Source organism: Dermochelys coriacea, chromosome 7, assembly GCF_009764565.3.
Source record: "Dermochelys coriacea isolate rDerCor1 chromosome 7, rDerCor1.pri.v4, whole genome shotgun sequence".
In the NCBI taxonomy this organism is placed as follows: Eukaryota; Metazoa; Chordata; order Testudines; family Dermochelyidae; genus Dermochelys; species Dermochelys coriacea.
Window position 1 is genome coordinate 56,609,807 of NC_050074.1, and position 15,507 is coordinate 56,625,313.

General features: G+C 47.2%; 1 protein-coding gene across 4 annotated transcripts in view; it reads left to right on the forward strand.

The window, feature by feature from the left end:
• The first annotated feature begins 318 nt into the window (after positions 1–318).
• The window catches only part of PIK3AP1 (phosphoinositide-3-kinase adaptor protein 1), an 88,581-nt gene continuing 73,392 nt past the window's right edge, over positions 319–15,507 (forward strand). The window contains exons 1-2 of one of the 4 annotated variants that reach the window (XM_038411072.2): positions 338–604; positions 7,534–7,950. In XM_038411072.2, coding sequence (XP_038267000.1) covers positions 592–604; positions 7,534–7,950 — 430 coding nt within the window. In that variant the 5' untranslated portion in view covers positions 338–591. Of the gene's footprint in view, positions 605–7,533; positions 7,951–15,507 lie in introns of all 4 variants that reach the window. The other 3 variants (XR_006282648.1, XM_043518546.1, XM_043518547.1) reach the window with 3 other exon arrangements.

Genomic DNA, 15,507 nt, shown 5'->3' on the forward strand with positions numbered 1-15,507 from the left:
GCGTCCCCTTGGTTCCCCGCACTGTACAGACAAGGTCTCGAGAACATCGCTGACGGCAAAGGCTGGGATCTGCCCTCTTCGGGGAAGTCAGGAAGGGAGCCCTGGCGGCCCAGGCCGGCTGCGATGCCAGGGTAGTGCCAGGGCGGGGAAAGGCCCGGGGCTTGGGGAGGGTCTGTTGATTCGCCAGGGGCAGGCTGAGGCTCCGTGCTGCGGAGGGAGGCCGGGAGGAGCGGCGGCGCTGCCTGCAGGGGGGCTGGGAGCGGGGCAGCGAAGCGGCGAGTGGAGCGTGGCTGGCTGCGGGGGGGAGCATTGGGGGGCTGGCGGGGGCGGCAGAGGAGCCGTCCGTGGCGCTCGGCCGTGCAGGGGCAGAGCGCAGCGGCCCCGCTCGCAGGGAAGGAGCCGGCGCCCAGGCCGTTCTGCAGCCGGGCGAGGGGAGGGCGGCAGCCCCTGGCGCTGTCTGGCGGAGGAAGTGGCCAGAGGAGGAAATTCCCACCCGGCTGCCGGGTGCAGCCCGTGTCCCGCGGCGGCAGCTCCCCAGCGCCCTGGCCTGGAGCCGCTGCCGGGGATGTGAAGGCGCCCAAGCCCCGGATCATGGCCAGCCCAGGTAGGTTCCCCGCACGGCCGCCGCTGCGGCTCGGATCCCCGCCGGGAACCGCGCCCCCAGCCCGGACCATGCCGGGCTCCTGCCGGGGTCCCTCCCCGGGCGCGCTCCCCTCTCGCCCCCTCGTCCGCGGTCTCCCCTACCCCCCGCTCGGGGGCGCTCGCAGCGCAGGGGGGTTCCACTGCCCGGGCTTTCGAAGGACCCCCCCAGTGGGGACTGGCGCGGGCCGCCCCCCTCGTGCCCGCTAGCGGGAGGGAAAGCGGGGGGCGATGGCTGCGTAGGTTCTCCGGGGGTGAGACCCTCGTGTGAGCGCTGGGCATCCCAGACTCTAGAGAATAGCTGGGTGCGCCCAGGACTGGCCGCTGCGCCCGCTGCCTTCCGGCCAGTCTCTGTGCCCCAGGGATCTGCTGCTTGCGAGCTAGTGCCAGGGCCTGCTTCACCCCATGGCTCTCCCCCGCCCCCGGCCACCAGTGCTCTTCAAAGTGGGCCCCCCTGGCCACAGGGCCCAGCTGGCGACGCTGCTGGAGTCGGAGGCCCTGGCCTGGGTCATGCAGGGTGAGTGGACTCCACCTCTGCACCCACTGGCTAGCACTTAGCCCTTGCCTATTGTCTAGTTGCCCCCGATCGCTGTGGATTGACTGTGGGACTCGCCACCTGGGATGCTGTGAAGGCCAAAACTCTAACTGGGTTCAAGAAAGAATGAGATAAGTTCAGGGAGGATAGGTCCATCGGTGGCTGTTAGCCAGCATGGTCAGGGATGCAACCCCATGCTCTGGGTGCCCCTAATACTCTGTCTGCCAGAAGCTGGGACTGGGTCACAGGGGAAGGATTGAAAATGCCTTGTTCTGTTCATGCTCTCTGAAGCATCTGGCACGTGCAATAAGGCTAGATGGACCATTGGTCTGACTCATATAGCCCTGCTTATGTTAAGCAGTTTCATTGCATGCCACAGTTAATGCTGTCCAAAGGGAAGGAAAGAAGGGTGCAATTCACATGGGGCAGCGCTGGGAACAGCACCCATTGGATATTGCCTTGGGGAAGAAACCTAACTGTAACTCTTTCGCAGGCTACGTCTTCGCTTCCAAAAAGTTTGCACAGCAAGATAAGTGCAGGTTATTATCTAGCTCACTGTAATCCTGCCTCCTTTTCCCCCGCCTTTTTGGGCATGTCCACACTGCACACTAAGCGCAGACTCTTACTCAGGTTTGAGCCCAAGTCCCCTTTTCGTCCATATACCAATCAGTCTGACTCGCACTCAGAACTCAGGACCCGGGTCCAAAGACCCTGCTAGAGGGGTGGGTCAGAGCCTGAGTCCTGCTCAGACTTATGGCCGAGCCCTGTTATTTTGCAGTGTGGATGCAGCTCAAGCTACAACCCTGAAACAGAAGGCCCGTGTAGTGCAGAATGGACATGTTAGCACAGCTGTGAGGCCCAACCCCAGCAATTGTAAGCCCAAGTTTACATTCAGTGTGGACGCTCAAGCACAGGCTTGGGAAACACCAAGTCCACAAGCCTGGGTCTGTGGTTACAATTGAGTTTAGAGAATCTGAGTGAAGCCCTACCCTTAGGCTATAGCTAAGCCAAAGTTGGTGGCTGCAGTGTAGGCAGGCAGATTTGTACTAGCTTTAATCTTGCTAGCACTGCTAAATTGCATGCAGACATGGCAGCACGGACCCCCGCAGAGGCTAGCAATGTGAGTTCTTATCCAGGGTTCCAGGCAAACTTCTACAGGCTGCTCTGAAGTTGGTTCTGCCAGACCTGTTATTTTAGCTGTGCTAGCTAGATTAAAGCTAGTGCTGAGCGAGCATGCCTACCCTGTCTCCTATTGCAGTGTAGACATACCCTTGGGCCTAAGCGGGGTTAATGTGTATCACACAGAATGAGTTAATTCATATTGATATGGGTAAGATGGAATGGTACCCGTGGTGCAGTGTTTCCTCCACAGCATTACATGGGGGAATGCAGTATGTTGGGGCACTTTGTAGTACCACACCCCATTCTCCCCTGTGGAATTGGGCAGGAGGGTTCTAGCCCATAACGCATGGGGGGTCCTCAAGATCTACCTTGCAACCCTTATAGATGGCCCAGGCCTTCACAAAGCTCCCTGGGCTCCTCCATGTCAGCCTGCTTCCCTCAGGCTGATGTCATGGGGCTATGCAGTTTTTGCTAGCAGAAGCAATATTCACCCTGCTACTTCCCACTCTGAATACAGCCGGTGGGGAGGGGGTGGGGAGAAGAGAGATGCATAGTGCTGACTCAATGCTCCTAATGTCTGGGCATACTTCAAAGTGGAAAATCACCTAGGCAACACATCCATCCCCTTGCTTTGTCTCCCACAGTGCCCAGTCACATGGCAGGACCTTCCATGGTGTCTTGATAAGCTTTCAGTGCCCATTAAATGCCACTCTACTCCCATCCACGTGGCTGCCTTGTCTGTCATGATCCTCTGCACCAAACAGCTCAAGGTAGCCTATAACCTATCGTAGGCTGTGGTAGAAGAAAACTGGTATCTCTCTGGTTAAGAAGTCTATGGCTAAAATTTAATGCCATTGGCTTAGGGTCATTGACTCCAATGGGAGCAGGATCTGGTCTTTGTTGTGTAAGCCTTCATTGCTAGCACTGAATGTGCAAGTTCCCCTTATTGCAGGGGAAATTACGTGTTTGTGCTTTTTCTCTCTTTCTCTAAAAGGGAAAAAACGTGCCATCTCAATGATTCTATGTGAAGCAACTTTAGCGTTTCACTGATGCATGTTTCCTTGTGATGTAAAAATAATTCAGACTGAAGTCTCAAGGGACAGGCAGGTAGATACCAAAAATTACTTTCTCTTCATTGAACAAAATCTGGTTCTAAGAGGAGATTTTCGGTGGCAAGCAGAACTGCTTTAGGGTCACACACTATCTAATGCCAATCTTGTGTTCTTATCACTGAGATCTTGCTCACAAGGTTTTTATCTGGTTATTTTTTCAGCTATTTCCCCTTATTTTGCTTGTGACACTTTAAATAAAGTGCTGATTTCCGGGTGCAGTGAACCTTTGATAACATGTTAGTTAATAATTATTGAGGCGATTAGTACTGAGACGGGTTGTTGCTTTGTTACGCAGTCCAACTAGAGAATGCGTGCTTAGCTCCTGTATAACTTAAACCCAATGGGCCTGGGAGGTGCTGAGCACCTGAATTACCATTGACTCAGTGGGAGATGAGGGTAGTCTGCATCTCTTGGAAGCGCTCTCACTCTGAAGGATTCGGACCACCTTCATTTGCAGTGCAGACTTATTCTGTCTCTGCACAGTGCCTAATACAATGGGGCTCCAATCTCAGCTGGGGCTTTCCGGCTAATTTATAGTCTTATCAAAACAACAAGGAGTCCAGTGGCACCTTAAAGACTAACAGATTTATTTGGGCATAAGCTTTCGTGGGTAAAAAACCACTTAGGTGCCACCGGACTCCTTGTTGTTTTTGGGGATACACACTAACACAGCTACCCCCTGATACTTATAATCTTAAATAAATGGGGGTAATTTCAGCTCAAATTTGGCACAAAGCTTATATCTTGTACATGTAAGCTCTTGCAAAACCTATGACAAGTGGACATCTTTCCATGAAACGAAAATAATCTTAGAAAACGAATATGCTCCTGCAGTGATTGCAATGCTGCTGAACATGGGTTGGAGCTATCAGAGTGTCTTTCTATAAAGTAAAAGAAAACAGCCTTTCGTTCTCTCAGTTGAGCAATGCAGAAATTAAACAGTACCAGAAGCATAAACAAGACTTCAAAGACTTCTTTAATTTTATCATAATCTAAGGTAGGGAAATGAATTTGTTCAAAATGAGAATTAAAAACACGTACTGTCTACTCTCTTTTTACATCATGCAAACTAACCTGTGGAACTCACTGCCAACACATGAGGATAGGAGCTTACTAGGAGAAAAGAGCTATATCTGTAACTGTGGATTTCCTTATTAAGGCACAGCTCATAATTGTTGCCTTGTGCCTGGAAGCATGAGGGTTTATATTCCTTGAGTGTTTACTTTAACAGATATTGGGCATGTTAGCTCATCTTATGATCAGGTTATGCCATATCTTCCCATTCCTTGCATTTTTCTCTGGCACTAGCTGGTGCTTTTCAATGGCTATTAGCCAGGATGGGCAGGGATGATGTCCCTAGCCTCTGTTTACCAGAAGCTGGCAATGAGCGATAGAGGATGGGATCACTTGATGATTACCAGTTCTGTTCCTTCCCTCTGGGGCACTGTCAGAAGACAGGATACTGGGCTAGATGAACCTTTGGTCTGGCCCAGTGTGACTGTTCTTATGTTCTTACATGCTTGATGCTTCAGAACCAGGTACTGGGCCAAACGGACACAGGTTGGATCCGGTGTAGTAAGTTCTGTGTTTTCCCACTGGCAAGAAGAGGAAGTGAGTGAAGAGTAGGTATGGTTGCTGCTGACGTCTTAACTGACTATTTCTAGACTGCTTGAGGTTTAGTTTTCTTTAAAATAGTCAAATCTCCTGACTTAAGAATGTCTATAAACAGAGTGCTAAAGCATTGATTATAACACAAGGGGATTTTATTGGTTCTGTTTCTCTGTGGACCAACACTTACATGTTCAACTTCTCCATCCCACTGATGCTAAACAAGTTAACGTTTTGCAGCCTTGGTTCAGAGGTGGAGAGCTTGTGGAATCCATAATTTGTTAACCTAGCAGAGCTCGGTTAGGAGGAAAGGGAGGCTGGCTAGGAGAATTATGGCTGTGCAGGGCACAGTTGACATGTACTCACCAACGGGTGTAATGTGCCTTCCCGCGTAGCTGCTCACCACAGTGCAATGGTCACAGGCTATGCCCCCTCTGTAGAGGTAAATGGTGCTAATAGAGCTAGTAGCCTGAATGTACTGGCTATCAAATTATGGCTGCATCTTGTGCACAAGTGCTAGAGGAAGGAGGCTCCCTGTTCCCTTGTGTCCTTGCACTGGTGCGGCCTCAAAATGCTCGCACAACTTAAAAGCCACAGGAAGGTTTTGCAGTGTTTCCTAAAGACAGTCAGATTCCGATTTTGCTCATCTAGGAGTTTGTTCCAAAGTTAGATCCTATCAACTAAGAATGTCCCCATCTCTCATATACTTTGGGCTGGGCTTTGGGATCTGCATCTTCCCAGAGAAATGCAGCTGTCCTAGTAGTTCATTTATAACTCTGTCTTCATTATAGCTAGGGCATGATTCATTAATTGTTTGAGTCTAATGGCTGCTGCTTCGGCCACTGCTAGAGCCTGTCTGCAGACTCAGGAAACCATCACTGCACTGGTTACACTTGGGTCACTCTGTCACACCTCATTTCTCAGGCATAAGGGTTAGAATCAACTTCAATTTAGAAGAAAAATAATGGTTTGTCTATCCTTGCATGACTGGGATCCACAGACTGAGGCACTTGTCTGCCTTAATTCAGCCCTCTGCACAAGCCATGATGAAGGCCCTGCATACTTTGGCCAGCTGAACCTAATTTCTGCTGCAAGGCTCCTGGCTTCAGCAGCACAATGGAATCTTCTGAGGCTGCTTAATTTTGATTTGATATTAATGAATTAAATGTGGACATTTAACTTGTGCAGTCACCTGACTTGGTAAATTCCCACTTACAGTGTCCTCAGATTACCAGAAGTTTTGCTTCACAAAACCAGAGATTGACACCTATTTTTTGATAAAAGCTTTTTTACTTTTTCCTAATGGGGGTGGGTGCGTTGGGGGTTTGGACACATTGAGAGGCAGGTTGGGAGCATAGGAAAGGCAGATTAGGAGAAACATCCAGCTAAAATGAACAGCACTGAAACTAACAATGAAAACTGAATTGTAATCTTCAGGTTTTAGAGTCAATGCCCCATTTTGATGAATGGGGAAGTTCATACTTTAAGGATCTCTTTGGACATGGGGATATAACACTGCATCAGTTCACTTTGGCTCACCCTTCAAGGTTTTCCTCACAATCAGGAGTGCTTATATTTAGAGCACGCATATGAAACAAATAGTGGAGAGGCATGGGCTCTCCTGAAATAGGAGGCTCTGGCTGTAATACTGACAGATGCTTTGGAGCTCCCAGAAGGCTGAATTTTAGCGTTTGCCATGTCGATTCCTTCTCTCCAAGCACAGGGACTTAATCTGCCAAACTTCAGGCAAAAAGCTTCCTTTATGGAAGTTAAAGGAGAGGACATCAAACCTGGGCTTGCAGAGGAGAGGAGCTGAAGCCTGAGCTATGGGGTTGCTGTTGTGGCTCCATACTGCAGGCTCTGGGGGACGGAGCTGACTCATTTCAGCTACACACACATGCACCATGCCGCCCAGGCAGTCTGCCTGGTGCTAAGAAGTGAGCAAATGCCTGGCCCCCATGAAGACCATGGTAGCTTCCTGTAAGTCTTGAGACACCTTGTCTAAATAAAGATCTTTCTTTTTCTAGGTGTGCTATATTTAGCGCTGACTCCTTCTCCTGAGCATTTAATGTCTAGGGCACACTTACAAATTTGCAAAATCCCAGTCATCAATTTGAATTCAGTTTTCACCCTAGGGGGGACTTTTTTCCCCCCCCATTAGACTCTTTAACCTCCTCTCCCCCAATCTGAAAATTTCCACCCGTGACTTGTCTCACTCAAAACAGGGCCGGAAATCCCCCTCTCCCCTGCAAGGGTGACTTGAGAGAATGGAAGAGCTACTACTCGGATTTTAGAACAGGAAATGCAAGTACAAGTTTAGCTATCCTTACAGCTGCTCTGTGAATGCAAATGCCATTTGTTCATTCTCTCTGCATCTGCTCTCCTAATGTCCCATCAGGTTCCGCTTGTTTCACAAATTAGAAGACACGAGAATTTGCTTCTCTGCTCCAAAATTGAGGTAAGATTCTGGCTGCAGAGCTTAAAACTTCTCTCTGCTTTCACCTTTCATCTGCACAGGGGGCGCTGGGGGATGCAACGTGCTGATTGTATATGCCAGGGATGCCAGTGAATGGTGTCAGTACCTTCAGAACCTCTTCCTCTCATGCCGGCATGTCCGAAAGCAGCGGGTTCTGAGCTACGAAGTGGAGTACGGGGCTGCTGTTCTCTCTGAGGAGTTTGACCGATTCAGCAGCAGCCAATGCATCATTGTGTTGCTGTCTGCCGAGCTGGTGCAGAACTTTTACCTCCCTGACGTCCTTTCAAGCCTGCAGGAAGCTTTGAGGCCTCCGCACAAAGTGGTCAAACTGTTCTGTGGAGTGGCGGATTGTGACGACTATTCCAGGTTTTTCAGGGACTGGGCCCAGTGGAAAGAGCTCACCTATGATGATGAGCCAGATGCCTACATTGCAACGGTCAAGAAGGCTATTTCAGAAGGTAAGGTGGCAGGCTGGGATTCATATTTCTTTGGTTGGGGGAAGGGTGCATGTTATTCCTGATCCCTCTTTGGAGCTGGTCACACATTCTTCTGAAATATAAAAATAAAGCCTGGCCTATAATCCTCTATACGTTTGGGAGCTCGCTGGTCCCCTTTTCCTCTGCCCCACCCACCAGCTCCATGTCACGAGGGACATCCAACAATCTGCAAAGCATTTTGGAATTTGGCTGGCATCTTAGCTATTAATATTTGAGGGTTGCCTGTATCATGGGATGTGCTGTCAAATGTTTGGGAAGCTAGCATGTCTTCAGAGCTCTGTCCATTCTGCACTGCAGTGATACTGACCCAGGCTCATAAAAAATAGAAGGCTGTTCTGCTAGGTTATCTTGTCCCTCCTACAGGAGCCAATGTATGATTGTCCCCTCCAGCAGGGGAGGGCCACATTACCCTAAGTATGATCTTGTGTGGGCCAAACAGATTCTATATATATTAATAAGATTTAAAGTCACTCGTATCGATTTATATTTTAAGTTCAGCTTGTTTCATATGTATGTAGATATGTTGTTTCTATGTACAATATTGTCTGTTTACACACTTGTGTAAACTAAAATGATGTAAACATGCCAACAAAAAGTTAATGAATCGGCCGTTAGTATATTGTGCTGAAGCAGGCCAGGGGCCTTGTGAAATACTCCGTGTGTGGCCTGCGGGCTGTAGGTTAGGCACCCCTGCTCTACGGTATATTGTCCAGTACTCTCCTTTAAATCATAGGTGCAACAGCATTGGAAAATCTGGCCAATAGAGAAGACGCCAGCACTTGCTACAAATCCACTGCAGGTGTATTTAGCATAGTCATAGCAGTTCAAAATTGCACCTTGATGCCTCTGGCCAAGCAGTCTGAAATGACCAACTCCCCTTTCAGTTCAAAGAGCTAGAGATTCTTTAATTGCAGAAGTGGTAATCGACTCTACTCTAGAGAGGCCTGAGCCACAAAGTTCTGACTAGGTCTAAACTTCCCCGAACTCTGGGGATCTTGATAGGAGAGAGTCGTGAACAAGTTTTTATGGACCCAAATCATAGGAACTGTTGTGGGCTTTTGTGGTCAGTCTATGGCCTAAAGTCAAGGACAGTGCCACATGGTGGCCAACTCAGACCCAGTGTTACAAGGCGCTAAGCACCCTTCTCCCCCAGTAATCTCCATGGCTGTTGAGGGTCATTGGCACATCCTAGGATTGTAGGGCTTATCTACACTAAAAAGTTCTGTCACTTTGATTATAGTGGTTAAAGTTATAATTCAAGCAGTACAACCTCCGAGTGCGGACCCTCTGTTGAGATTCACAAAAATCACTTTGGATTCAAAATTGATAGGCTAGATATGGGGCCAAGGTAGAAATTGTTCTTCTAAACTTGATGTGAATGGGGTCAAAGGCAGCAAAATTATTGCACCCTGAAATTAGAGACATTACCAATTGTTTTGCCATTGTGCAGCAAGGAAAAGCAGCAGACAGAATTTAGTGTAGCGCCTTCCCCTGGCTGAGTACAGCACCAATATTTAGCTGATTAAATTGATTTCCAAAGTCACTATTTCCATGGGTTTTGGACTGTCGGTACAGATCGTTAGCTCCAGCAATCTTACATTAGCATGTCAGTGCTGGAGACCAATGACCTCTGAATGGGGGCAGGCAGGAGCCTCTAGATTCTGTTATGCATTGATCCATCTTAAGGTGCAACCTGACTAATGGGGAGGAATGTTTACGGGGAATGGGGGAGTGAAGGGGACAATATTAATTACAAGGCCTGTGAAGGGGACCAATAGCTCTCCAAAGACTTGCTGTGGTTTGTCCTGTCCTGCAGATGTGCAGAAGCAAACAGGAAGGGAAGGAGCTACTCCTACTTATCTCTTCTTCCTTCCAAGTGCCCAGTTCTCCTCATTCTTCCCCCAGACCCTCTGGCTCACATAATTTTGAGGGAGTGGCAAGGCGATGGGGGAAGAGGTGGCTTCTGTAGTAGACAAACCTGTGATTCTTAGCAGTGGGACTCCCTCCTGTCAAATCATAGAAGATTAGGGTTGGAAGAGATCTCAGGAGGTCATCTAGTCCAACCCCTGCTCAAAGCAGGACCAGGCAAACGCTCTTTCTTAATCCTTTTGGCACATACAGCATATATATGGAGACACCCAAAGGGAAAACAGGAGGCCAAAATCCTCCTCTGAGGCACCTGCCTTTTCCTCCTCACGCCCTGAAGCTGTCTGACTTTGGACAGTACCTAGGCATTAAGTCTTGGGAGTGGGGCATAAGGACCCTAGGCTTGGGGTGAGGATGCTAAGGGGAGGTGCAGGCTGTGGGTGCAAAGAGGGATGTGGGATGGGGAGACACAGATGTGCTGAGTGGATTGGGGCAGATCTGCTTATCCCAGTGGAGCCCTACTCCCATGTGCCTCCCAAGGTCATTGGGAGACAGGCGCCCATCACCAGGAACATAGGAAGTGTGCCCTAGTGAGGCTGCCCTCCTGCAGCCCTGAGGAAGAGGGAAGCCCACAGCCTTTTCTGCATTCTTTGGTCTCACATTATGGCAGCTATAAAAACCCAAGGGAATGCTCACTAGCAATCAAGGTGGAATTAAGGTTAAAGACGCTTGAGTCAATCAAGTACAAACTACGGATTTTAACTTTGTGGAGAAGATTTTAAACACCCCCGTTTGCTGGAAACCATCCAGGTTACGGTTCTCCGAAGAAGGGACCCACCCACTGGAACTGTGTCCCGGAGACACCAACTTGCACTTTGGAGCATGCAGAGTACTGAAACTGTGTGCCAATGGCCTTGTCTCATACAATGCCGGAATCTCACTACCCTAACTCTCGCTGTCCGTGCAAGCGCTCTCGTGTAATCATCTGGGCACACACAGGACACATATGGAGACATGCTAGCTCTATCTAATTAGTTGGATACCTGGCTGGCATGGGGAATTGGGGATGATCCTGCGAGGTACCGAGAACCTGCTGGGAAATGCCAAATGCCCTTGACACTTTTCAGAACCAGCCTCTATGATGAGGTAAATGATTCCTTTCTGCACTATCTAATGGGGAACTTGTACAACGCTTTGTGAGGTGTATGGCCATAAAGTAGCAACTGCTATACAAGTACATTTCTTGTTGGTAAAATACTAGGAGTCTGACTTTTTCAAGTGCAACCTTAATTCTTGCTCCATAGATTACCTTTCCATATGCCAGGCAAATGTTCTGAAATCACTGTTACTTGCCTGCAGCCTTTAGTACAATTTAATGATGATTTTTAGGGCAGATCATGTTTTAACTGACTTTTTTACATAATCAAAATGGTCCATACTTTCTTCAGTTGTATTACTTGAACTCAAATGCATATACCACCAATTGGCTTTATTCTACCTTTGCTAAATATTTTGGCAGAAGAAAAGATAGTTTTAACTATCAAGTATTTTATTTATACAGCTCTCACCAGGGAGTCTTTCCTAGTTTTCTCCAAGCAGTATAGTATCTGTTAAGCTGGCTTTACTGGGCTCATTTTAACATTCAAGTTACAGAAACCCTAATCCACTGAGTTCTAACTTGCATGGTGGAATTTGAGGCTGTTTGGAGCGCATAGTGGGCCGGGACACAGTTCTAAAGGACTCAAGACAGGGTTCCTGTCAGCCTGATAGTACGAGTTGTAAATCTGTCCAAGGTGTGCTTGTTTCAGGGCAAGAAATGTTTATCTCATGTGAAATCTGTGAATTACCAGGGGACCAGCTGCTCTAATGTTTATTTAAAAAGGGAAGAGATCCCCAGGTGTACAATAGTACATAGTTCCTCTTTGGGTGAAATGGTGAAGAACTGCCTTTCAGTTGATTCTACAGTGTCACAATAGAACCTGCCATGAGGTTTAGGTGAAGTCAGTTCTGTTCATTTTGAGAACTGACATCTTCTCTAGCGAAACATGGTGTAGATACACAGTCCATGCCCCCTAGTGCTAGATGCCACCCTACCTAGCAGAAAGGGTGGCCTTGTGGTTAAGGCATTGGCTGGGCCTTAGGAGAGCTGGGTTCAACTCCAGGCTCTGCAACATGCTTCCTGTATGATCTGAGTAGGTCACTTTACCATGTGCCATGGCCTACAATTTATTACTGCTGTTCTGCCTCCTTCCCTACCCTGTCTTCTATTCAGATTGAAAGCTTTTCAGGGCAGGGAGCCACAGTTTGCCCTAGAAGAACAGGCTCTGATGTTGGTTGAGGCCTGTAGGTGCTATTGCTGTAGTTATGGGCGCACTAGAAATATCCTCATGTCTCTGACGCATATCTGCATGCCTCCTGCACATGTTCACAACACTGCAATGGCAGCATCTGCATAAAACGAAAAACTAAAACCATGGCAGAGTAATTAGGGAATGCTTGAACTGTCTATTAACTGAGAATTCGTGAGGGATTGACTGGCACATATAATAATGAGCCTCACAATGAAAAGTAACTGGCAGCAAACTATCTGTCGGCTCTAGGGCAGTTTCTCTCAACCTTTTTGATACCAGGGACTGGCTTGCTGCCTTCCTAACCTGTGTCAGGGAGATTTCAGGGACCGGCATCAGTCCAGGGACCAGTTGTTGAGAAACATTGTGCTAGGGTAAGAAGGGCTGTCAGCATAGTCATGTTGTGTTTTGGGGATTGCAGTATTGCTTCAAGTGCAGCTATCAGAATGTGATTCCGTTTGGATAGTGCTGCACACTACCGCCCCATCCTCACAGGCCACGAGATACTTTAACTGCTCTGCTAGTTCTGTAGAACGTCAGAAAAGGAGAAGCTCTTGTTTTGCCTTACTGATGGTAAACTGTGCACTGCTCGTATTGAAGAGAGAGAAGCTTTTGAGCTCTTCTTCTGGTCTGTGTAAACTCAGAAGCTTGTCTCTCTCTCCAACAGCAATTGATCCAATACAAATATTACATCACCCACCTTGTCTGTCTAATATCCTGGACCAACATGGCTACAACAACACTGCCTGTGACTAATGATGCATGCTTGCAGAGGCCAGTGGGAGCAAGGTGATGTGCATAGTTAGAATAGTATGACTCCTGAGTACTGACAAACATTAACTAATGGAGATATGGAGTGTTCCAGTTACTTTCAGAGCTCTGATCCCCACAACACCTACTGATTAGCTCATTTCACAAAACTTTCTGTAAGCCGAGTGAAAGCTCAGAGGTCAAAACCTGGGAAAGTCAACTGCAACTAGGGGGTGGTTAGTGGCTTCTTGCTTGGAATGGGGACTCTGCCCAAAGTTGCTTAAAAATGAATTAAAGTTCTCCAACAATACACTTCAGACATGGAGAAAGAGTGGAACTGAGATGTAGTGCAGGTGTCTGGGGGGATCAGTGCTGAGACACCACACAAAGTACTCTTCCAAGAGAATGCAGGTGAGGGTGGCTGCTAGGTGTTTCCAAGGAAGTCTTGTATGGACAAAAGGAGTGGGAGAAATAGGATGAGGAAGCTGGGAGGAAGGCTGGAGGGGAGGTGGTGAGCAGGAGGAAATGAGCAGAGATGCAGATTGGGCAAGAGTTTTGCAGAAACTTGAAGGTGAAGAACTTGAATGTGGTTCAGAATGCTAGTGAATGAACTGAAAGTTAAACTGTTCCAAGGTCTTGGACATGCTGTGTGCAGTCATGTACAATAGCAGGAATCACTGATCATTTAAGGGACTAGTGAAAGCCTTTAAGGAATCACACATTGGACCACCAGGGCCAGAAATAAATTTGTGCCATTTGAAAGCTGTGGGAAAACAAGCCATGAAACTTTTAACCCTAGCAGACTATGAAATAGTACTGATAATCTGTCTTATTCCAGGGTCTCACTCAGTACTGGGTTCGCTTACCTTCTTATGATCACAAACCTGGAGAGTGGACTAGTTTACAAGCTTCCCATGAGCTAAAGGCCTCATCGAACTTAAATTACAGGAAACGGGCTGATGTGCTATAAATGGCTCGATTTAACTGTGGGTGGGAAATAAAGTAGCAGAAACCACATAAACCATGTCATGTGCAGGAAGGACAGTGAGGAAATGCGTGGCCTTCCTAGTTCTTTTTTGCCAGGCGTGTGAAACTATGAATGAAACTTCAGAGCAACTGGTCCTGCTTATCCAAATGGATTGGTTTCTACTCAGCATATTGCCAAAGTTTCAAAGTGCTTATATTTTTATTAGGGCTGTTGATTAATCCCGGTTAACTCACCCGATTAACTAAAAAAAAATTAATCGCGATTAATCGCACTGTTAAGCAATAGAATACCAACTGAAATTTATTAAATATTTTTGGATGCTTTTCTACATTTTCAAATATATTGATTTCTATTACGACACAGAATACAAAGTGTACAGTGCTCACTTTATATTATTATTTTTGTTTACAATATTTGCCAATGTAGAATTATGTACAAAAAATAACCGCATTCAAAAATAAAACAATATAAAACTTTAGAGTCTACAAGTCCACTCAGTCCTACTTCTTGTTCAGCCAATCGCCAAGACAAACAAGTTTGTTTACATTTACAGGAGATAATGCTGCCTGCTTCTTATTTACAGTATCACCTGACTTCTGTTGCCAGCGTTGCAAGGTATTTACATGCCAGATATGTTAAACATTCGTATGCCCCTTCATGCTTCGGCCACCATTCCAGAGGAATGCATCCATGCTGATGATGTTCGTTTAAAAAAAAAAGTGTTAATTAAATTTGTGACTGAACAACTTTGGGGAGAATTGTATGTCTCCTTTTCTGTTTTACCCACATTATGCCATATATTTCATGTTATAGCAGTCTTAGATGATGACCCAACACATGTTCTTTTTAAGAACACTTTCACAGCAGATTTGACAAAACGCAAAGAAAGTATCTAGTCCAGGTTTTATTCATAAACATTTGTTATAGTGAAGCTCTCAACCCTTAGACTTCAGTGCTTCAACTGACCACCAGCTGGTATCGGCAGTTCCTGCTCTTTCATTGGCATTGGTCACCACTTGCAATCATGCAGAGGCCGGTAATGGCCAAACTTGAGTTTCGCGCTTCACTCCATTTCCTGGTAGAAAGTCCACCCCAGCCCACCCACCTAACCGGTACTCTGTTGGCAGGCTTAGTTGAGAAGGCTGAGGAATGAATGGGTCGTAGAAGCTATCCCTTTCTCTACACCTGGTGGATATCTGGGTCAAGGCAAAGGTGTACAATGTCAGGGTCTTGTGTTCTCTCTATTGTGTAGAAAATGGAGCCCTTCATTTGGAGTGCTCTTAATAACCAGCTTTAATTTAGGATGTCTAGGACTATCCAAAACCAACTCTTTAAACCTGAGACTAATGGAGCAGCTAACCAGTAACTCTACCTACTCTTTGCCACTGGGAGGAGAGTTACAGAAAAACAGTTTGATGCACATCCACAGTGCTGGATTATCTCCTATCCTCCCTTCCTCAAGTGAGTGATCTCTTCTAACACCCCAGGGCAGATGGGCCTAGCAGTGTCAGTATGTGTGATGAACAAACCCCTTGCCAATTGCCATAAACGTTGCAACCAGGAAAC